General features: G+C 35.6%; 1 protein-coding gene and 1 long non-coding RNA gene across 2 annotated transcripts in view; one reads left to right on the top strand and one right to left on the bottom strand.

Annotated features, from left to right (window-relative positions):
• TACR3 (tachykinin receptor 3) overlaps positions 1 to 23,635 on the top strand; it is an 88,823-nt gene extending 65,188 nt beyond the window's left edge. The window contains exons 4-5 of the mRNA XM_082389087.1: positions 18,638 to 18,834; positions 20,261 to 23,635. Coding sequence (XP_082245213.1) covers positions 18,638 to 18,834; positions 20,261 to 20,573 — 510 coding nt within the window. The 3' untranslated portion in view covers positions 20,574 to 23,635. The remainder of the gene's footprint in view (positions 1 to 18,637; positions 18,835 to 20,260) is intronic.
• Positions 1 to 24,823, bottom strand: part of LOC309627298 — a 293,684-nt gene that overhangs the window by 19,467 nt on the left and 249,394 nt on the right. The window lies entirely within an intron of this gene.

Below are 24,823 nucleotides of genomic sequence, written 5' to 3'. Positions count from 1 at the left end.
TGTGACTTCCAACGTATCATTCTGCTGAAACTACCCTTGACAAAGACACCTGTGCCTTCTCTGTTGTAAATTCATTGGATATATTCAGTCCTTGATCAGATTGACACAGTAGATACCTTTTCATCACTCACCACTTGAGAAGCCTCTCCTTCCATGGAATTTGCCTCCTTTCTCTCTGCAGGATATTCCTCTTTAGTATCCTTTTCTGACTTTTATTCCTAGACTTCAATGCTACTCTTTACCCTGGAGGCCCATTCTTCATATTTTTATAGCTTTCATATACAGTCTTATTTGGATAATTTCATCCACTCTCACAACATCAACATCTTTGAAAATTACTCCCAAATCAACATTAACATTATGCCCATATCTAGACTTCTCTTCTGAGGTTCAGGCTCTGAGCTCCAGATTAAAATTCTATTAACCATCTCTCGTCCTAACCCTATGTATAACAGACAGTTCAAAATAAGCATGTCAAAATGAAATAACTGTCTTTGTCGAGACTTTGAAAGTCTTCTTCCCATTTCATAGAATATTACTAATATCCACAAAGTGACCAGAAAAAAGAAACTGGAAATAATCTGTAACATCTCTCTTTCCTCAACTGAAACTCAGTCAGTGAGAAAGTCCTTCAAATTAACTCTAAAAGCACTCAAATATAAATATATATTTTTCTTTCCTAAGCTTCTGCTCTACTTTTGTTTAGACTACATAATTTCTTACCTAGATTAATATACTCATCAACTAAAGATCCTCCTGCCTCTGTTAAATCTGATTTGAATAAAATCGATTCTACACTGCTTTCAAAGTAATCTCTCTAAAAATCTTAATTTATTAATACTCTCCTTAAAATCCTTTAATGGCTTCTCTGGCCCACCCTAATCTCACTTCAATCCATTTCTCTTACTTTCTTCATCAGCATATCTTATATTATGCGCTACATCCCCAGTCAGTCAAACTATTTGTAGTACTAGAGTGAGGTATGAGCTTTGCATATTTTATTTATGTGACTAGGACACTCTTCCCCCCACTCTCCCACTCCTTTTCTGCTCCTCTCACCTGGATATTTCCTATTTGTCTTCAAAGCTGTATCACAGGCACTTCTTCCTCTAGAAAGCCTCTTTGAAACTTCCACCCCCAATCTGCATTCAGTGTTCGTCCATGTGCTCCCATTACATCACACAGCAAACTCTAGCATGCAACTTACAACATTACATAAGAAACATCCATTTGCTTAACTATCTCTTCCAACAAACTTTGCAAAGCTGAAGGGCTCAAGTGAATCATTACTTTAAAAATAATTATTATTACACATGAAAGTTTATACTTATTATAAAAGGCAGAATATTTCAAAATGAATTAAAGTTTTCTATTTCTTTGTTTGCTTATTTGTCTTAAACCATGACTCAAATGACTCACAGTCTTCTAATATTTATGACTCAAATAAAATATTAATATTAAAAGATCATGACTCATTTTGGCTCTCTAAATCTGGTTTTCATTTTTGATAAGGCATTGTACATCAATTCTCGTGTTTTGTGAGTTGCTAGCAAAAATAGACTCTAGCCAGAAACAGAAGCAATTAATGTGGACTCAGCACTTCAATGATTTTGCTAGTTTAATGGTCCTAAAAAAGTATTTTTCTCTTCTAGTAGTAGTAGAAACAAAAGGAATGTCTTATTCTAGGAGTATAATCTTGGAAAGTGATAAGAGATACTGACGAAATGGATCAAGCATTATCAAGTACTTATCAAATATTTACATAGTCAGAATTGAAATGAAACATCTAATACTTTATTGAATTACTTCAGATATTGTTCTAAGATTTCCATCTGAATTTTTTACAGTTTTACAATTTTCATATATCTCCTGAAATTCTCCATCTTTTAAGCCATCTGTTTCTGTAAATACTTCAACATATTTTTCATAGTTATTTAAAAACCTTACCTATTAATTGCAAAACCTACTGACATTTTTTCTTCATTATGGGTCACATTTTTATATTTCTTTGCATGTACGACAATTTGGAGTTGTATACTGGGTATTGTGAGATATGATGTTAAGACTCAGGGTGCCATTCATCTGAAAAATGCTGTGCTTTCTCTGAGCAGGCAGTTAAGTTGCTGGTAGATCATTCAAATTTGCAGAGGTTTGGTACTTCCTTAGGATGAATCTATTTTAGTTTTGCCCTTAGTTTTAAGGTTAATTTCTTAATCCTAGGCATAGTATTTAATCTTAAGGCCTAGACCTTGTGGGAAAACCCAAGTTGTCTACTGAGACTCTAGTTTGAAGATACTCAAACTCTAAACTCTGTCTCTCTTATGAGGAGTAGCTGCTAAAATCTCTCCCCTCTTACAGCCTTTCAGCTGTTTTTCACCTCCTAAGATGCTCGTAGCCTTGTCTTGTGCATTGCAGGGGAAGCCAAGGAATTCGGAGAAGTTTATATAGGTATGAATCTCACCCAGGTTATGTAGTCTCCAGTTTCAGCATACTTTTGACCACTCTCCAGTGCCATGAAACAGTTTTGTAGTTGTTATTGTAATTTATACTTTTTCCAGAGCTTATAGTTGTTCTTAGGGAAAAAAGATAGATAGATGATGATAGATAGATAGATAGATAGATAGATAGATAGATAGATAGATAGATGATAGATAGATGATAGATAGATAGATAGATATAGATAGATATACATATACACACTCAAGTTACTCTGTATATATTATATACAATATACACTCTATATACTCTATACAGTATATACAAACTATACAATATGTTGATGTTTCTGATATTAGAAAGATCTTTATAATATATACTGTCCTTTTTCTTTGGTTGTATCTTTCATGCGTTGTAGTGACCCACAAACTTATAGTAATGTTTCACTTATAATTCAGTAGTCTCCCAATATCCTTTCTAGGAGTTTCCTCTAGCACAAGTCACTAATTTCTGACATTACTAGTCTAACTGAACCCATAAAATTTAATTTTCTGGAACACCACCAGTTTTCCTGACATATCATGAGGACGACTTAAATTTGATGTTTTAAAATATATTTCTGGAATTGTTAGAGTAAAGGATATTTCTCTTTCCCAGAAATTATTCATGCATCTAAAGGAGTAAATATATAGACAGGTTATTTTTATTTTTCTCAGATGAACTTTGCAAACAAATTGAGATCTTAAATACCAATAAAAAAGATACTGAGATTATATGCCTTGGATTAATTTTATGCTCTAAATATTATAGTTAACAGTTAAATGGGCATTAGAGTCTAGGTATTTTTTAACTTTTTAAAAATATTTATGGTCTTTTTATTGTTCAATTAATATTTTATTAAATACATTTCAAGTTCTTAATTCTCCAGTTATAAAACTAAAATATAAATCAAGAACAAAACATTTATTATTCTTTTTCTTCCTCTGGTAATAATCTTAATCATTTTTTTCCTATAGGAAAGATTTTTAAGGAACATCTGTTATGTTGTTATTTTATAGAAATATGCTGTGTTGAAGACGTGACAAAGCCATTGTGACTATAGAATGATTGGGCTTGTTATGTTTTAAGCTGTAATGGAAAACATGGAGTGATGCCATATCTCTCTATCTCTATCTCTATTTCTATTCACAATCACACAAACACACAAACTCAGATTAGCAGGAATTATGATTTTAAAACTCCTATTGTTTGCATATCTTCTCCCACAAAATTTGATAGAAGACCTTGGCTCTCCAGTACCCAATTTTCATTTTACCCACTGTCCCCCACCCCACCACCATAGCCCTCCATTGCCTTTATAAAAGCACATTCATAACCAACTTAGGTCCCGGTACCAATAATTTAAAATAAGTTAGTCAGATCTTGGGAATGAAGTAAAAATGAATATCTCAGCATGCTCTGAGTATTTTATGAGCCTGGCATTCTCGTTTCCATTTAATCCTCACAATCCCTTGTATGATGAGTGTTCTTATCTCTACTAATAAGACTATTGATGTTCAGAAAGTTTTAAGTAATTTACCCAATGTTACATAGCTGTTTACAATCAGGGCCTAGATTTAAATCAAAGTCTTTGAGTCCAGTGCTCTTGACACTGTTGTACACTACTGTGTAATGAACTTCAAAGTTCGCTTCTATCTATTCCATAAAGTTATGTGCTTAAATGTACACCACTGATCAGCCACTTGATAAGCCATTTAAATTCTTTGCCTCAATACTAAATAGAAACAAGTTTAAAACTTATACTTTAAAATATCAGGGAAAGAATTTCTCTCAACAACTCCCCAAATAAGTTGTGTGTCTCTTCCAATTTGGGAATTATTCTTCCCAGGCCAAACAATGAATTATGGTATATTAATAGAAATGTTAAAACTAATATCAAAAGAAAAATGTTACTTTCTGGAAAATATCAATAGGTAATTACCAACTCAAAGGGAAACTCTAGAAAATAATAGACCTAAACACATTGACAAATAAGAACTTGATATTATAATGTCTTACATTTAGTATTACTAAAGACTGAATTGTGTCTCTGCTAAATTCATATGTTGAAGCTCTAACCTCTAATATGACTGTATTTGAAGATAGGGTCTATACAGTGATAATTACAGTTAAATGTGGTCGGTCATCAGGATGGGGCCCTGATCCAATAGGATTAGTGTTCTTGTAAGAAGACACACCAGAGAGATCACTCACTCTCCCTCTCCTTAAATACACATGGTGGCCACCTACACACCAGGAAGCAGAACTTCACCAGAAACCAATCATGCCGGTACCCTGAACTCAAACTTCCAGTCTCCAGAACTGTGAGAAAATACATGTATGTTATTGAAGCCACTCAGTTGATGGCATTTTGTTATAGCAGCCTGAGCTAATTAAGACAATTATTATTTTATTATTAGCTATTAAAATATAACAATAGCTTTGACAGCAAAGTCCAATTAGGTGGTTATTGCATTAGTCCAGGAGAAAGATAATGATGCTTTCTCAGAGATTATAGTAATAGAGATGACAAGACAAAAAGATTTAGACATATTTTGGTGACTTGGCCAACAGGATTTGCCTAGGTATTGAATGGGGCAGTGAAAATGAGGGGATGCAAAGAAATAAGCATGACTTCTAAACGTCTGGATGGGTGGTGGTGCCACTTACAGAGATAGGGAAGTTCACAGAAAGAACAGCCTCGGAAGGGGGGTGGGGAGGGGGAGTGGAGAATGCAGGGAACTTTTTTAATACATAAAATTTGAGATGTCTGTGAGATATTCAGACAGGTTACCTATCTGGGGAAAATGGTGGCCTGAGTTCTACCTTCTCATCTGCCACATGCTAAGTCTTCTGAGTGAAGCAGCAACTGTGATAGGAGAGTGGGCAGAGCTCAGAGGGGTGTGTGAAGCCAGAAAGTGGTGCAATCAAGGAGAGAGAAGCACAGGGTTTTATGCATCAACCTCATTATTCCTGAGACTGTGAAAGTGCTAATACGCCCACTAGGGCCACACGGGGCAGACTAGACTGTCTTTCTCCATCTTCCGAGGACACATAGCTGACCAATAGGAAAGAAGACTGTGCTCCCTCTGTCATGTCAGATTTGCAGTCCCGAAAAGAACACTCAGTTTATCTTTACAGGCAAAGAGACAGGGCCTAGACTTGGCAAAAGGAAATAAAAACAAACCTTAGGGAACCCAGCTGCTGGAAACAAGACAAAGAAGCAGAGCACTTAGAATAATCTGTACTTCATGGACTAAAACACAAAAGATAAGATCTCTTAATTATGGAATGAAAATCATGAGACTAAATGTATCATTTTTAAATTTAAAACTCCAATTGTTGAAAAAGAAGATGTCACCATTGAAAAGTGAAGAAATATATCAAAACACAAACAGATATGCAAAACACCTAAGGATCACAAGGGAAAAAACAACAGAAGGTTAGAGGAGAGGTCTAGCTTAGCAATGTGGAGTCATTCACTTGAATAGAATTTAGTGTACAGAGAGATGTTCTATTTACCTTTACCTCCAGAATCAGCCTCTTTTACTTCTTGACAACACTCCCTGTTAGAAAATAAATTCTTACCTACTAGACATTTCACTTTAATTAAAACACAGTTAGCTAGGCACCTCCAATACATACCAATGGCATTAATTAAAATGAGCATATAATGCATACAATGCAAGCACAGTACCTTGCACATAACAGGGCCTCAACAAATTTTAGTTTCCCTTCTGTCTTAGGAGGCAACTGTTTGTCCCTTACTTTTACTCTTTGAGATTTTATTTATTATTTATTAATTTACTTATCTATTTATTATCCTCTTTCTTAAACAGTCTTATAAAACTAAATGTACCTACATATTGTTATCTTTTCTGAGTTATTCCTTTCAATAAAAAGCAAATTCTTTCTTTTTACCATTGCTGAAATTAAGGGGAGAAAGCACAAGCTTCTAGAATATGTGTTTTGACTTATATTTACCTTAGGGTATAAATAGATCTACACTGACATAATATCACACATCATAAAAACGTTTGTGTATGAAAATAGTTTCTTTAGCCACCATTGAAATAGAATGCAATGAACAATCCAGACATGTATCTATCTTTCTCTATTAGTAACATACTAAAATTCAATTCAATGGCATAATGAAGCCTATGCTATTGTAATGGTTCATTTTATGTGTCAACTTGACTGGGCCACCAGATACCCAGAGAGCTGCTTAAATATTATGTCTGGGTGTGTCTGTGAGGATATTTCCAGAAGAGATTAGCATTTGAATTGGTGGAATAAGTAAAGCAGATGGTCCTCCCCAATGTAGGTGGACATCATCTCATCTGTTGAGAGCCTAAATACAACAAAAAAGCAGAAGAAGGCTGAATTTGCTCTCTGCCTGACTGCTTAAGTTGTGATGTCAATTTTCTCCACCAGCCTTCCTGGGTCTCCATCTTGCAGATGGCAAATTGTGGAAGTTCTCGGCCTCAATAATTGTTTGAGCCAGTACCATATATATGCATATATATACAAAACGCTCAATAAATATTTGCAGAATCAATGAATTAACAATGTATGAAGCAATGCCATAATGCCATTAGCTAAACTGATGAGGAATAGATTAGATGATCAGAAAAAAATGTATTCTCCCCTAGATCAAATATATTTTTATATAAAAATGAAAGTGCTCAGAAATTGGACTACTTCTAGGAAGGCCAAAAATATGGAGTATACAATAGGGAGCTGTGCAGTATAATTGATATATAGCAGTATTAGTCAGGGTTCTTCAGAGAAACAGAACCAATAGTACAGAATATATTCATTCCTATCTTTCTATATTCATTCTTATATTCACTCATTTCCATGACATTAAGTATCATCTATAGATCTCTGACTCTCAAATATATATTCCAAATCAATACTTCCTCTATGAGCTCTAAGTTTATGCAATAATCAGCTGCATACTTGATGTCTTTGTTTTGGCTATTTCTGAGGTATTTTTAGATTATAATATACAAAACTGATCTTTAAGTCTCCATGTCTGTCATAAAAGCAGACTCTTTCTACAGTCATCCAAATATTAGTAGTTGGCACTTCCATTCACCCAGATATTAAATTCTGAAAAGAGTCATTTTTAAACTTCCCTTTCCCTCTCACTATCATCTAATTCATCACTAAATCTTAATGAGTCTCCTCCCTAAAAATATCTCCCATCTCTGTACTTCTCTCCACTTCCATTGAAATAATTCTCCAAGATACTATCATTACAACAGCCATTAGGTCCACTACAACTGCCTCTCCAACTCATTTCCCCAGATCTACACTTGTTCTCTTCAAATTTATTCTCCATTCAGCATCCAAGATTTTTTATTGAGATATAATTTAAAATATAACATTATATTAGTTTTAGGTATACAACATAATGATTTAATATTTGTATATATTGCTATATGATCACCACAGTAAGTCTGGTTAACATCCATCAGCACACATAGTTATAATTTTTTCTTATTATGGGAACTTTTAAAATCTACTCTCCTAGCAACTTTTAAATATACAGTACAGTATTATTAACAATAGTCACCATGCTGTACAAGATGATGTTTTTAAATTCTAAATCAACTCATGCAATCTGCCTAGTTTTTCAGTGGTTCCCCGATATAGTTAAGAAAATAGATCAAAGCAATTGCAAACCCCAAAAATAACCTATGAGATCCTGCAGAATCTTGCTACCGCTTACTCTGCCAATCTAATTCTATGAAACTTCACTCTTCACATACTATGTTCCAGTGACACTTGCTCTCAGCTGCTCTAGCACATCAAAGTTTCTCCCACTTCTCAGTCTTCACTCACACTATTATCAGGACATAGAATGATGTGCCCTTCATTCTTCTCTCTGTACATCCTCTAGGTTCCAGCTTAAATATTACTTCCTCAAATAGAACTTCCATTGCATTCCATAAACCTAGATATAATTCTTCTTCTCTATAGAATTCATCATAATTTGTAATTTCATATGTATTTGTGTATTTATTATTTAATGACTACGTCTTTAATAGGATGTAAGTTCTGTGAAAATAGACAACTCTTTTTTTCTTTTTTAATTTAGCACTGTATCTTGAGAGCCTAGGGCCTTGGTTTCTTTAGAAAAGTGGCATTATTGTAGAACAATTGTAATTTAAGGATATAATAGATTAAGTAAGCAAACGTAACTGAACTTCTTTCTTAAAGCTGTACCTTCACATGGTTCATATAGCTATTCTTTCCAAATATCCTGCTAAATACAAAAGCCAAGGACAATAACAATGATTTTAATTTCGGTTTAAAATATATAAAGGTGTTTTTGTTTTATTCACTGAAGTAATATTTTTGAAATCCTATTATGTGCCTGGTAGGGCAAAACACTGGTAAGACAAAGATAAATGATATTTTTTGCAATTAAAGTGTTCATAAAATGGGTGGTAACATTAAAATATCCTCAGTCAATAGGTATTTATTGAATGTCAAGAACTATGCTAAGTTTTGGAGCCACAAAGATGAATAATGCATGTCCCCATATCCAGACAGAAGAAAACAGAAACATGCTTGACTGTAACATGTATCTGTGTTATAATATGCTAAGTCTAATTAGGAAGTATCTAACCCTACCTGCATGAAGAAATGAGGGAAGCTACTCCAAGAGGTGAAATTGAGGTACTCTCCCAAAGGATGGAGAGAAAATTTTACGGGGAAAGAAATTGGATTAGGGTATTCCAGCGGTAAACATGTGCAAATCATGTAGATTTATTTCAAGGTAACTACAAATAAGGACAACATTTATTTATAAACCATGTTTTCTTAGTTTGTCATATACTGTAGAGAAAAAAAATTAATTTTCAGTGACTGATCTTATCTTCTATAGAAATATAGAAAAGAGTAATCTTAAATATTCTAGATTTATGCTGTTTCAAAAAACAATTAAAGTAGGCACACCTTTAAGATAAAAGCCAACTGCAAAAGACACTGGCTGGCTCAATATTTCAGACCACAGTTTATTAACAACACTGTGTTTCTAAAAGGACAAGATATATAAACACATATCAAGACATAAAATCTGCTGTTCTGGCAAATGATGTCAGCCTAGCCCTTCACCTGGCCAGGCACATTCTCAAGATACCAGATCCCTCCTTGCAACTTCTAGAACAGAGAAGGATGAGATGACCTGGCAGTTGATTGCAGCTCTTTCCTCTTTTACACCCTCTTCCCCAGAAGGGTAACTGAGACAGAAATCTTCTTGATTCTCTCCCCCACTTCTGTCTGTCAAAAGATCCTAAACCCTAACAGTAACTATTTATTTGAGACTAAAACAGTCCTTTCAGCAGACTTGCTTTATGGTTTCTAGGTATAATGAATATATGATATTGTCAAAGATTTATACTTTTTTTTCCATTTGTCTTTAACTGTGTTTGACATAAATAAATAATGTGGAAGTAAGTGGTACCATATGAGCACATAAAATATTTGAAGTATTGAGTCCCTATTTCATAGTTTCAGTACAGATAAATCTGTCCTTATTCATGTAGTGTTAGATAAGCCAGGTTCCAATCTCAAATTCTCAGGCCCACTCCACCATTCCAACTTATTTTCTCACTCTTTCCCCTTCCAGATTTAGAAAAATATCTCATATCACATAAATCTCATTTGAGCTGTCCCTTAGTGGAGTAAGATTCTTTGACTACCCTTCACTTAAGCATCCCCTGAGAATGCTACGTGAGGAAAGAAGCAAAGGCTATTTTTCAGGGTCTTGAGAAGCAGAATGTATACAAAATGATCCCTAGCTAATGAAGAATGAAGAGGCCCAGTAATCCTAGCTCTGAACTTGCCTTTGGGATCTTAAGAAATCATCTCCCTCCTTGGTTTTAAGTCTCTCATCCATAAAATGGAGAAACTATATGGTCAAAGGTTTGTCATGGAGTTTAAATAAATTCATATATTTGAAAGTTTTAAAATGAATATAAAAAGCACTAAGCCTTTTACTAAAATCAAAGAGGGACACAACTGCACTGACTCATACACCACTTCTGCCCTCAAATGTATCCACTGGCCATACCTCTCTCAAACGACAATGTAACTATCAGCTTGGCTTTCCTTTAGTGATTCTCAAAATGACTGTTAGAACTACCTGGCTGAGTGTATCACTCCAGCAAGCCGAGCATTGTTTCTGTAGCACAGAAACTGTGTCATCACAAACTAGCACAGAAAGGTAGTAAAGGGAAAGATAAGGAAATAGAAGTTTTGAAGGACAAGATAAGAAAGTCCTTAAGTAGAGCACAGAATGAGAAATTGTAAAACACTGCTATACCTTCCAGAATTTAAGAGAGAGAAATTTGAAATGTAAAGTCAGGAATGGGCTCTCTATTGCTGTCCAGTTACAGTGTAACAACCCAGGCCATCTCAATAAGTAAGAGCAGAAGAAATTGATCAAACAATTTCAAATTCCAGTCCTATTACCAAACTATAACCTTGTAGTTCATTATGAATGATACTTTTATATATTTTGTCCATATGTTCTGAGTACTATAATTTTATTACATTTTTGTGTTATTAGCTAGATGTATACCTTTAAAGTAAACCACATTTTTAAACCGTATTTTGACATTCTTCCCTATTCTACTATAAAAGAAGCCTCAAAAACATGACTTGGCCCCAATATTCATAATATGTGACAATTTGGTTTTTGTTAATTCTTGTTGAAATTGGTCTTATTTATTTGAATAGCTGAAATACTGGTAAATAAATTTGCTTCTATTGTTTTATAAACCATAGAAATTTTTTCTGGCTATTCTCTGTTTTAACTATCTTCCTCTAAATACTAACAAGCCAGATCTGCTCCTTCAGAAGTGAATACCTAAGTTTGATAACAAAGAAGCCTTTTGCCTTAATCAAAGGAACCACTCTTCAGTCTAAGCTCAAGTGACAGATTCAATTGGATTTTTGACTTGTATAACAACCACAAAGAATCTATCACCTTGCCCAGCAAGTAAGCTTTCTTTGTGCTTGTCATTTCTGTTACAAAGGAATTATCATGGAAAATAGTGCTTGTGAGGAAGACCATATATAACCTAAGAGAGGCTCAAGTGTTGGAAATAGAGATCCTGGTCTATCCTTTTCTTCCCTGAAAGCAATTTCCAGGCAATCAAAACCTCTCTGGAAGTCTCCATTTTCACTGGGAACTTGTATAGTATTTTGCCTCCTACTTTGTTGGAATTAAGCCATATGTAATATACTCTCCTTAGCATTTTAAACATTGTATTAATCTACTCAGGCTGCCATAACAAAATACCATAGTAGTTTACCAACTTTTAAACTACCATAGTAGTTTAAACAACAGAAATATTTTCTCACAATTCTGGAAGCTAGAAGTCTGAGTTCAAGGTGTCGTCAAGGGTTGGGTTCTTCTAAGACCACTCCGCTACATTGCAGATGGCTGTAACCCTCTATCTTCACATGGTCTTCCTTCTGTGTATCTGTATTCTAATCACCTCTTCTTTTAAGAACACCAGTCGTATTGGTTTAGGTCCCACCCTAATGACCTTATTTTAACTTAATTATTTCTTTAAAGACCCTGTCTCCACATACAGTCACATGCTGAGGTGCTGAGGTACTGAGGATTAGGACTTCAATCTATTAATCTGGGGGAGTGACATCAGCAAGATGGCCAAATAAGACATCCCTCATCATAGCCCCACTCAACAACAACAATTTGGCATCTATCCATGGGCAAGAGTGCCTCTGTAGAAACTGGGAGATCCAGGTAGGAGACTGTGAAACCGCAGTGCAGTCCAAGAATAAGGAGAGTCACTTTGAGAAGAATGGCCTGCACCCTGGCAGCTGACTGGCCTACCACCGTCTCAGCTACAGATCCAGAAACAGCTCCATACCTCTGAGGACTTGGCTACAGCCCCATCTGGCTTTGGTTCCATCACCAGCACCATATCTGGGAGAGTCTTGCCCACAGGAAGACAGATAATAGAGATACAGACCTCTGTCTGGCTGTGAACCCCTGAGTGGCCCGTGAACCAGCTCTGCCCCCCCCTTAGCTGTGAACCAGGAGTCCCTTGAAAAAAGTGATTTAGACAGTCACCCACGGATCAGAGAGCCTTTGTGGAAGTCCAGGAGTCCAGCAGAGAAGTTCCAGCACAAAAAAATCTGAAATTGGATGCCCTGGAAAGAGTAAGAGGAACAAACTGACTTTACACACATCACCTCTTCCCCAAGGTGACACAGCTCAGTGCCAAGAGGGCCTTCTCAGCTGTGATTTCTCCCTGGGGGGGCAATAAGAGCATGTGACGGGGGAGTGCCAGGCTTCCTCGGATGTGTGGGGCCCTGCCAAAGATGCCCATCTCTGTCTCCCTCCATCCAGAGGACTGTGGAGACCTGCACACCTAGGGGACAGTGAGCAGCTGGGAGAACGGCAGGCCGGGCTCCAAACTGAACGTATCAAAGGGACTTGGATCCTACTAACCCATCACGGACTCCATCAGGAAGCCAGCTCACAGGCCACTGCGGATGCCTCACAGATGTTAAGAGAGTAGATCTTAAATGTTCTCAACACGCACACACACACACACAAAGGGTAATTATGTGATGTAATGAAGGTGTTAACTAACCCACCTGGGATAATCATCTCACAATAGATTCATGTATCCAATCATTATTTTGTACACCTTAAACTTGCACAATGTTACATGCCAATTATACCTCAATAAATCTAGAAAAAAACTTTTAATAAATAAAAAGGTATATAAACTTTAAAAAATGTGGTGGTGAGGACATAATTGAGTCCATAATAAGCCTCTATAAGTTTTTATCTTTAACCACGATCCCATAACATCAATCTTTATTTCCTCTTGCCTTAATGGACTTCCTATTCAAATGTCCTCCTGTCTTCCTTTTTGTGGCTGCATTCCTTTTTATGTCTTCAGATCATCATAAACCTGAAGTCTTACAATACTTTAAAATTCTAAGTTTCCAATGGAAAAGTGAAATTACATTAAAAATGAAGCATGGGCTTCCCTGGTGGCGCAGTGGTTGAGAGTCTGCCTGCCAATGCAGGGGACACGGGTTCGAGCCCTGGTCTGGGAAGATCCCACATGCCGCGGAGCGGCTGGGCCCGTGAGCCACAACTACTGAGCCTGCGCGTCTGGAGCCTGTGCTCCGCAACAAGAGAGGCCGCGATAGTGAGAGGCCTGCGCACCGTGATGGGGAGTGGCCCCCACTTGCCGCAACTGGGGAGAGCCCTCGCGCAGAAACGAAGACCCAACACAGTCAAAAATAAATAAATAAATAGCGTTCCCTTTCAAAATAAATAAATAAATGTACCAATATTAAAAAAAAAAAAAAAAATGAAGCATGACCAATGAAGTGTAAAGAAGTAGAATCCAAACACAATACTGCACACACACACTCACACAGAAATATTTTCCACGTTCCATGTCTATACACATAGGGTTTTCTCATTTGTTTCACCTTGACATAATTCCTTATAGGCATTGCTCTAAGCTAATGTTAACTGGATAGTCATGCTAGGTGGATTTGGCAACAGTGTCAAATTTCTTGGATGACACTAACAAAATACACCTATAATCACATTTAATCCTGAAATTACTGGCAAAATTCAACTCATCTTCTGGACTATCCTGAACTTTTTTCACAAGTGTTACTACTTAGTTCTCTTTTTCTCACTTGGGACTGAAATTTTTAAGCATGTTCTTTTAAACTGAAGCAGCAAAAGCCCAACCTAAATAGTCCAAGAAGTAGTACTTCAGATTTTGATGCTTGTCATTAATTTTTTTCCATATCTTACTCTTGAGAATATTATTTTAATTTGCTGATATGAAGTTAGAATAAGCAGGCCTGTAATTTTGACCTAAGGAGATATAATGGTTATTTAAGAACATTTGTGCAGATAAAAGGTACAGAGAAGTGGTAGGGTATAGTCCATGGGATGGTTCTTCAAAACATGCTCTGAGGTTTTAATCAAAACAAGAAGTTTCTTCTCACATAGAGTTGACCATTTCCAATTCAGACATTTAAAAAGAATAAATTCCCCCTTGAAGAATATAATTCCTAGATTTTTTTAAGGTTGGCAATATTTCATTTAATTTCCTAGACTGATTCTTTTTTCTCTTACAACTTAAAACCTCAAAATCATCCATCCTGCATTAATTTAATATGATAAATAAGAACAACTGCAGACATTCCAGTCTAACCTGTACAGGATAAAAAGTCAAAGACTTTTTTCCCTGATACCTGAAGAAAAGGTGCCCAAAGCTTATTCTCACTAACTTATGACATGCATTTCCATCCTGCCTATGTGAGTAAAGTGGATTCCAAACTATTAAGAAGAGGCAATGTTGCTATAAGAGCTACCTCCCTTGTCCCACCTCCCTTCTTTCTCAGCTGGTAAGTCCCTGTGCCAAGGACAATGGATGGCCACAACTACCCATGTTGCCATGGAGAGTAAATCCAATCGCCTCAGAAGCTGGATATGTCTTTCAGCTTCAAGAAGTACCCAACATCGATCAATCTTTGTATCAAGTTACAATAAAATTTGTTAAGGCACGGTGAAAGATTTGAGTCATCTCTATCCCAGTCTCTTGCCTAAAATATATCAGGAGTTTCAGAAAGTCCACCAACTTTCCCGCTTAGCATATGTAGCCTGTCTGAGCTAGTGCCATTATCCAGCCATGAGACACAGGGGAACTGAGAAGTTGCACATCTATCATTGCTCAAGGTCTGTGCTTCAAAGTGCTCTTTCCCTTGCCTTTTTACGAGGAAGATGATTACAATTTCTTGATTTCAGCGTTTCACAAAGCAAGGCAATTTTGTCCACCCAGGAGCCTACTTTTGCATTTACATCAAACCTGGGGGCCTGAAAGTTTGATACATGAAATCATTCCAGAAGATTTTATGAGCAGAGACCCAAGGTAATGGGTAAAATGTATTTGAGAGCAATAAATCAATAAAATATAGCTGTTGTTTCACAATAAAAGATCCTTTCTTTTAGGTTCTTTTAGATTTCTCCTAAAAATCTTCAAATAGGTTTCTAAATGTTTTTCAACAGGGTCCTTAAGGCCATATATATGTGAATTATAAGTTATCTGATACTCTGTTTCTATACATGCACTTTAGTTTTCCCACATTCCAGACTTCTTCCACATTGATGGTAGGAAGTCACATTAAAAGACTCTGATAGCCTTTGCAGCTCTTCAGCTATTGTTGAAAGAGAGTTTCATGCAAAGGGAAACTGGTTAGTCTGTATAAAAGCAATTAAATAAGCTTTTATGTACATTTGCTGATTCTGTATTTATTAACATAGTAGCTTGTACCATGTTCACATTGTCATAAATATTTTTCTTGCCCTTAACATTTATTCAGAACGAAATGCAATGCTTTCATGCATCCAAAATAACATAGCAGTAATACTGTTTGTGCACTAATATGCTTTACCTGAATTTGTTTGCCTAGAAAAGGGAAATGGTTCATTTTATATACACATGCTCATTTTAAAGTTGGAGGACAAATGATACCAGTAATTCATGACAGAGTAAAACTGTGAACATCACTTAACCAACTACATGTCTTTTAGTTTCTTTTTGCATTCAGTTTCATTTACTTATTTTTCAAAACTTTGAACACCAATTATGTGTGAAATCCAGTCTACATGCCTGAAATACATAGGTAAAGAAAACAAGCAGAACATTCTTGCTTTTTTTGTATTCTAGCATAAGAAGACACAGAGTAAAGAATAAACACAACCAACTGAAAATAAAGAGCCAGCTAAGGGGTTTGGGGTGCTGGAAGGACAGACTGCAATTTTAAATAGGCTGGTCAGAAAATGATTCATAGAAAAAGTGACAACTGTGCAAAGGTTTGAATGAGATGAGGTTGCTAGTCAGTGAGAATAACTGGGGGAAGAGGGAGACGGAGGAACCAGGGAGAATAACCTTGGACAGGAGCTTGTGTACCATGTTCAAGGAGCAATAGGATGTTCACATATTCAAGAATGAAAAAAATCAACCAAATCCACGTCCTTCAGTCTAAACTTCCCTGAGTCTACAGGTAACATGCATTGAGTCATTCCTGCTTATAATAAAGTAGTAAGTTTCATTCCTGCTTATAATAAACTAGTAAGTTCTCATAAATATTTTCAATTTATTTACACATCTGCATCCCCATTCCTATGCAGTTTTAATTTACATTTTTGCATTTTTCATTATATTATAATCTTCTTCAGGGTAAGGAATGGGTTCTCTACTCATTATTTTTCTCTATTATGTATTTTAGACCCAATAGGCATTCAATAAATCTTATTAATTGTAAGCAGAAAAAACAGACTTAACAGGCTGAGTTTTAAAAATCTTAGATTCCATGAATCACAGTCATCAAATCTTTTTTGGTCTTTGCCTCAGCTTCCTAAAGTGCAATTGAAAACCAATTAATAAGTTGTTAGATGTGTGAAACATTGTATATATGTAAAATTATAATCAAATAGGCTCCTTACTTGTATTCTACAAATATATGAATAAAGAATAGGAGAGATAAAACGCAGAATTCTGAACACAGTTATTCAGAAAAAATGCAATTGACAGAACATTGAGAAAATCAAAACACTGCATGGTGTGGCCAGTGATGACATTCTGTGAGCTACTGACCTGGATTTTCAGCTCTGATGGCCAATTACCATCAGCTAATACTAAATACCTGGATGCTAACGTGATTAGGCCCTTGGGAAAGCTTTGCCTTCCACATTGACCCACTTCATGCCTTGTCTATTTCTAGAATCAGGTCTCTCATGATTTTTAATCTTGTCAACTTTCATCTGAATCCCAACTTGCAATCAAATAATGAATCCAGTACTTAAATAATGTATTTTCATAATTTCAAGATGCTACATAGGCTGTTTACATCAGGACTTTCTCTGATTGGTGTTCTAATATGACTGTGGTTAAGCCTCAAAATTATTTTGTTTAGTATTTATTATTCTAAACTTTTTACAAATTCCCAAAAGAAGTATGAACAAATTTACTCGACAGATTGGTAATGAGAAATATTAAATGAGGTTATCTGAGGATGTTATTATTATTTCCTTTCACATAGAAAGCCAAGCTGCTCACGGTGTTCAATAATTTTGAGTCTACCTTTCTTATAGACACAATGGAACAGATTTTATCTTATTTACAGACACACAAAACATCCTCCCATTCAACTTCCTGTTACAAATTGTACATTGTCGTTCATTACTCATTCATTTTATATCTAATTATCTATCTCCAGCAATACACTAGGGACTGTGGTAGATGCTGGGGACGTTAATATAATTAAGACATTCTCTATGTCTTTTAGGAATTTAAAGACTAGTGCAGGAGAAATAGATATGGACATTCTACTTTGATTAGAGCTTTCCAGCGTATTGTGGTTCAAAAGTGTAGAACAGAGGAAATGACCCATGCTTACCAAACTCAAAGAAATTGATATATAAACCAGTTGTATAAGCCAGTTGCCTACTTACAAATTTAAAAGTAGTGATATTTTCTCAGACTAATGTGAATATCCTTTATCACTATCCAGAGGAACCTTTACCAATATCAGATTAGAAAAGAAACCAAGGTAACATTCAGATGGTTTCCCAGCGAGCATGGTATTAAAGAAATCTAAATAGTCATAAGCTATACTCAGGGTATAATAAATACTGAAGAATACGCTGAGCCACTACAGCCTGATATACCTCCGTGGTGACTCAACAGTCAGTTCTCTAGATATAATGTCTTCACCATTTTACAGTTCAGGCTAGCACAGCCAAATCCTAGCTCTTGCTTCTTTCTCTCCCAGGCTTTTTGATGTTTTATAAACATGTATTTTCTTCAAGCCAATTAAAATATATTTGGTTCTGTTTGAGTGATTGCCACCCATTCACTAGGTGACACAAGCACGCTTTCTTGAAACTTACCTTAGGTAACTATCCTTATATTACCTTGCCATTTTTTAATATATTGACTATTTCTTAGGCATGCTATGTATTTAACTGTATTGGCAGAAAAATACGATTTGCAGTAAGCTATTAGAACTAATAGATATAATGACTTTTATATTTGCCAAAAATGACCTCTTTCTGTCTTCCCAGGTCGTAAAAATGATGATTATTGTCGTGGTGACATTTGCCATCTGCTGGCTGCCCTATCATATTTACTTCATCCTCACCGCGATCTATCAACAACTAAATAGGTGGAAATATATTCAGCAGGTCTACCTGGCTAGCTTTTGGCTGGCAATGAGCTCAACCATGTACAACCCCATCATCTACTGCTGTCTGAATCAGAGGTAAACACAAGATTACCAAATGCAAGTTCCTTGTCACTTCTGACTTCACTGAAAGCATATAAGGCTGTTCCAGCTCCCTGATGCACATTTAAAATTCAAAAGGAAGGGAAAATTGAAAAATTCACTGAGAGGAGCACAGAGCTAGATATTTTTCTAGACTCCTCCCTATTTAATGAAATAGCTCACCTTAACAATTACCTCCTCAAAACAATGCTTTTAGGGGTTCTAACTGGGTGGTTTTTTATATAGGCCAAATTCTCTCTCCAAACCCTTTGGAATTATACTTGCCAAAGAAAAAGAAATGCCCTGTTATTAAAGGAGGAGAGTTGAAAATGTGCTCAAGTCCTCGAAGAAATGAAGGCACTTCGTAGAAATGCACAGACGGAGAGATGATGGAATATGTGAGTGGACTCTATTAAAAAGGAGGTTTTGCAAATAGACTTCAAAATAGAAGGCGTTGTGACAGCAACAGAAGCAACACTCAGGAAAAGGATGGCAATCCTCCTTCCAGCATAATGAGTTCAGCGAGTTAGACAGGCTGCAGCCTCTGGAGGAGGGGGAGCTATTTTTTAAAGTGAAGTTGGAAAGAAAAGTAGAAATATTCACAGTTAAATATAAGACTGGAAAAAAAAAAAGGTAAACTGTGGTTTCCAGATAAAAAACACCTTAGTTGTAAGGTCAGCACATGGAGGAGGAGGGTTAAATTTCATAGGGTTAATAATTTCCTTAATAAACCAATGTGGTTTAGCACAAGCAGAAACTGAACTTCATGTAAGTAACTACATGACCTAAACTCTAAGCTCTCTTTCCAGCTGGACCTCTACCACACCGTTCCTCAAGTTTGTTAAAAGCTACTTAATTCTTGCTTTTTTTCAGTAAGTGCATAAGCCATATATCAATTCAAACCACTCCATAAGCAGTACATCTGTTTTTAATCAACTTCATTTAATGGTTTACAAAGCCAAGGATTTTGCACTTTCATATATGATTAGATAAAAACCATCCAGATGAGCAATTAATTTTAATATTAAATGAGACTTTATAAATGTGTAATTATTTCTGTAAGAAGCTATTTTGAAATATGTCAGCTTTAAGTGCCTTACCCAGCAAGCTTAATTCACTTATGTAAATGTATAAAATTATTGAAGAAATGTACACTGTTTCTTTGGCATATTGATTACTGATACGTGCTTTTACTATTTGATGACCTGCTTTCTCATTGATGGAAAATTAAGATTCAATTCAAACAAGAAGAACGTAGAAGACTAGTACCAATACTGTGGCATAAATTCTAAGAGTTTGACTAGAAAATTAAATTAAAAAACTGAGTTGGCTTAACTGCATTAAGTAGGGCTTTCTGCACCAGTTGAAGGAAATTTCCACTTGAAAACATGACTTTTTCTTCCCATGGCCTGCTTCTCCTCAGATTTCGAGCTGGCTTCAAGAGAGCATTCCGCTGGTGTCCTTTCATCAGAGTTTCTAGCTATGATGAGCTGGAGCTCAAGACCACCAGGTTTCACCCGACTCGGCAAAGCAGCCTGTACACTGCGACCAGGATGGAGTCCATGACAGTGGTGTTTGACCCCAATGACGCGGATAAGACCAAATCCATTCGGAAGAACAGAGTGCCTCCAAGAGACCCAAGCTTCAATGGCTGCTCCCGCCGGAATTCCAAATCTGCCTCCACCACTTCAAGTTTCATAAGCTCACCTTATACTTCTGTGGATGAATATTCCTAAATCCATTTCCTCAGCTGAAAGAGTAGGGTGAGGCCATCATGGTGCCACCATAGGCCCACACCCTCCTGATTGTTGGTCAGCCCTGTCCTACCTACTCTCTGGAAATAGAAGAGCAATTTTTAGGCAACTGTGTTTCAAATGAGAAAGGTAGCATATAAGTGTAACAAAGACACTATTCAGATATTTGCCCCCTCAAAAGTAAAATGACCTTTAAATTTATGCTTTGAAAACTGAATTATTATATGTAACAGAAAAATATACTGAAAAATACTTGTAGAGTGTTCCATTTTTCTCACTGAAAAACTACAATATACATTTGTGACACTAAAGTGGCATGATTTTCCCAAAAGATTAAAGAACCTTTAAAATATAATTATGTGAATGAATAAAAACAAAACCTTTATAAAATGAAACATTTTCATCTATAGCTATAAAACAGAAAAAAAGTTATATGACTAATTTTACCACTAGAATGATGGAAAATTAACCTCCAGGTGTAAAAATTAATGAAAATCTTTGCAAAAGAGAACTAATTCTGTGGAATAAAATTTTTTTGAGATTTAAAGATTTTCTCCAAGAAATGTAATTGAAAAAGAAATCTAATCAAATTATTAGGTATCTGTGCATATTATTTTCTTTACATTTTTTTTCTGGGAAAGTGGCTTCAAAAGAAAAAAAAATAATTATTTACTTTTTGACCATTACATATATTAAAGTGCCAAGCTAAGAAACGAAGTTAGGACCTTAAAATGACAAAGCAAATCCTTATGATCCTCCCTATTTTATTTTTCACAAATATTTTTAAAATTTTTAAAAAGATAGATAGATTACAAAACACTAAAGATGCTTTCTAATGAAGAAGGGAAGAATCTCTGACTACCAATTTTTAGGCAAGAATTAAAGATAGTAATTCATAGTTATGACAGCAGACAAGAGCATCTACTAGCTCCAAAGAGAAATGTGTTTCTCCTCCATAACCCAAGGAAAAAGTTTAAGGTGGATGTCAACTTAATAATTGTACGGTCCCCTTATTCTCTCCCCTTCCCCCACCGAAAAAAAGAGTAAGGACTAGGGGAAAGTATCAGAAAATATATTCAGATGCAAAGCCTTAGGACAAAAAGTTTATGTACTACCTATATGTATATTAGTACCTATAGGTAAATCAAGTAAGATGTAGAAAGCTGAATCAACTGTTAGAATACAAAGCTGGACAATACTTGGATAAATGTGAACTAATACCAGGCGAACAAGAATAATATACACCTTTCCACAGAGAGAGCCTTCCTTTTGTTTGCTTAGATAATTCAGAAATTCCTCCAGAAAGAAATGAGCTAATGGTCCTAAAGAAGCATCTGTTTTACTACAAGCAAAAATATACTGACACATTTCTGAAACCCATAACAAAACAAGGTACACCATTAAGCGTAGAATTTATCTTCCAGACCTCAGTGCTTATAAACCATCTTTTCCTGAATTAGGGATACTGTCACTCCTGCTCAAGAAAGCAGAAACCTTCTGAGAATGTGGTTGTATAGTACAAACTTCTCCTTTAAAATAGTCAGTTAGATTTTTAAAGCTATCCAGCTAAAATAATTACCTATAACACTTTACTGGATTGTTATGCCTCCATCAATACAGAACCGACTATTCTTTTTAAGAACAAGAAAAAAGCAATTATTTCAAGAGAATATCACGGTCTGTTGCTCCTACAACATCAAATTTTCCAATCCTACCCTGTTTTGGACCTGAAGTCAGAAATATTTAAATTGTTACAAGGTGTTAAAAAGTCTACACACCCCTCATCATATGTGTTTAAGCTGAATTTCTTCTGATTACAAATAGATACACATACATACATACGCACACATGCAAGTGTGCAGACACATACAGTCTGTTTAATGTATGTAAGAACTTCAAAGAATTAAATTCAAAATTGAATGCTGAAATAGTAGTGGCCATAACAGAGTTGCCACAAACAGTTCAATAAAGCCTGTGAAGCTTGTATGCATGCTTTAGATAAGCAAATGTATTATCATTTAGTACCTAATCGTTGAATATAATGTTTTTAAGTGTTCATTCCAAAATATGTAAATGCTTATCATACAATGTGAAAGTGTCAAGAAAAAGCCTAATATTTTAAAGCAAACATTTCTTCTTCTTAAATTTATAAATGATTGTGGGACTAGCATTAATGAACGTTCTAGATACATGGGACCATATTCAGCTGTAGAATAGGAATGTGAAGTCTGGCCCCCAAAATCAATGTAATCATCCCTCACCAAAATACATTAATACTGGGTCATATGGTAGTTCTATTTTTAGTTTTTTAAGGAACCTCCATACTCTTCTCCATAGTGGCTGTATCAATTTACATTCCCACCAACAGTGCAAGAGGGTTCCCTTTTCTCCACACCCTCTCCAGCATTTATGGTTTGTAGATTTTTTGACATGGCCATTCTGACTGGTGTGAGGTGATATCTCATTGTAGTTTTGATTTGCATTTCTCTAATGATTAGTGATGTTGAGCATTCTTTCATGTGTTTGTTGGCAATCTGTATATCTTCTTTGGAGAAATGTCTATTTAGGTCTTCTGCCCATTTTTGGATTGGGTTGTTTGTTTTTTTGATATTGAGCTGCATGAGCTGCTTGTAAATTTTGGAGATGAATCCTTTGTCAGTTGCTTCATTTGCAAATATTTTCTCCCATTCTGAGGGTTTTCTTTTAGGACAGGAATAAAGACGCAGACATAGAGAATGGACTTGAGGACACGGGCAGGGGGAAGGGTAAGCTGGGATGAAGTGAGAGAGTGGCATGGACATATATACACTACCAAATGTAAAACAGATAGCTAGTGGGAAGCAGCCGCATAGCACAGGGAGATCAGCTCCGGTGCTTTGTGACCACCTAGAGGGGTGGGATAGGGAGGATGGGAGGGAGATGCAAGAGGGAGGAGATATAGGGATATATGTATATGTATAGCTGATTCACTTTGTTATACAGTAGAAACTAACACACCATTGTAAAGCAATTATACTCCAACAGAGATGTTAAAAAAAATACATTAATACATCTGAAAAACATAACTCCTGCCTTCACACATTATGGAAACTCAGTATAATTTAGCAGGACATCTAAGGAAAAATATTGCTCCAATCAGCTGTTTTGTTTGTATTCTTTTTGTTGTTGTTGCTTTGTTTGCCAAGTATCATCCTTCTGGCATGATGGAAATACCTGAGGTCCAGAAAGTATCTTTAATACTTTTTAGGGAAAACTGACATCATTTACTCAATACTCATGACTCTTAAACCAAGACCTTATGAAGCAGAATATTTTAGGTTCAAAACTTTGAAAAGTAATAATAATAAAATGAATGAATACAATATGAAAAAATGAAAGAGATAAGATTTTAGTCCTTTTGTTTGAATTTTGACACTGAGAACGGTAGAATAATACACATGGAAACCAGCTTTAGTAGGAGTCATGTTAAATAAAGCTATGCCAGTAGTTTCATATTTGTCAGGGTTTGGAAGAATTTGCCTCCAAAATTCACTCTACCCTCTGATGTTCAAGTTCACTGTGAATCTTTTTCATTGTTTATAGGCAAACAGTGGCTAGAACTACCAGGCAGATGGTCAAAACATCCTAGGTGTTTTTGTACTTAGATCAACAGCAGAAAAATACAAACTATTTTGAGAGAATTCTAAAAGACTCAAAAAACCTTGCATCATTTTAAATACTGTTTCTAAAGACAAAAATAGTAAACATTGTATTTTCATTATTTTGCATCTGGACAAAGTGTTTTTGAAATTCCCTGCATGGGAAAAAATTAAAGCAAACATGATTACTATAGAATCCAATCAAACATCTTTCATTTTTTTTAGCAAGCTCAGTATGCTGCTGCATTTTTCTATCACCCAACTTCATGACAATGACATTTCTGACCCAGCAGCCAAATTCATATTCTTTTCCAGAATCTGCCAGTCTCTTATAAACAGAGATCCTATGCACTTCAAAGTGAACTCCACCCTTACAATGCACACAGAAGAACTCCAAGAAGCTTAGTATCATACCTCAGAAGAACAAAATAAATGTGAAAAATCAATGCTGGCCAGCTCAGAATTTGAATTTGATTTTTGTTAATGCAGAATTTCATCAGAAAACTTCTGATTAGTGTCTGGTAAATTACTCCATCAAATACAAAGGCAGGAAAATTATAACAATTTCTCACATTTACCAGTAACAATTTGAGT

This window comes from Balaenoptera borealis, assembly GCF_965194805.1.
Source record: "Balaenoptera borealis genome assembly, chromosome: 4".
Classification (NCBI taxonomy): Eukaryota; Metazoa; Chordata; class Mammalia; order Artiodactyla; family Balaenopteridae; genus Balaenoptera; species Balaenoptera borealis.
This window is presented reverse-complemented; position numbering and strand designations above follow the sequence as displayed.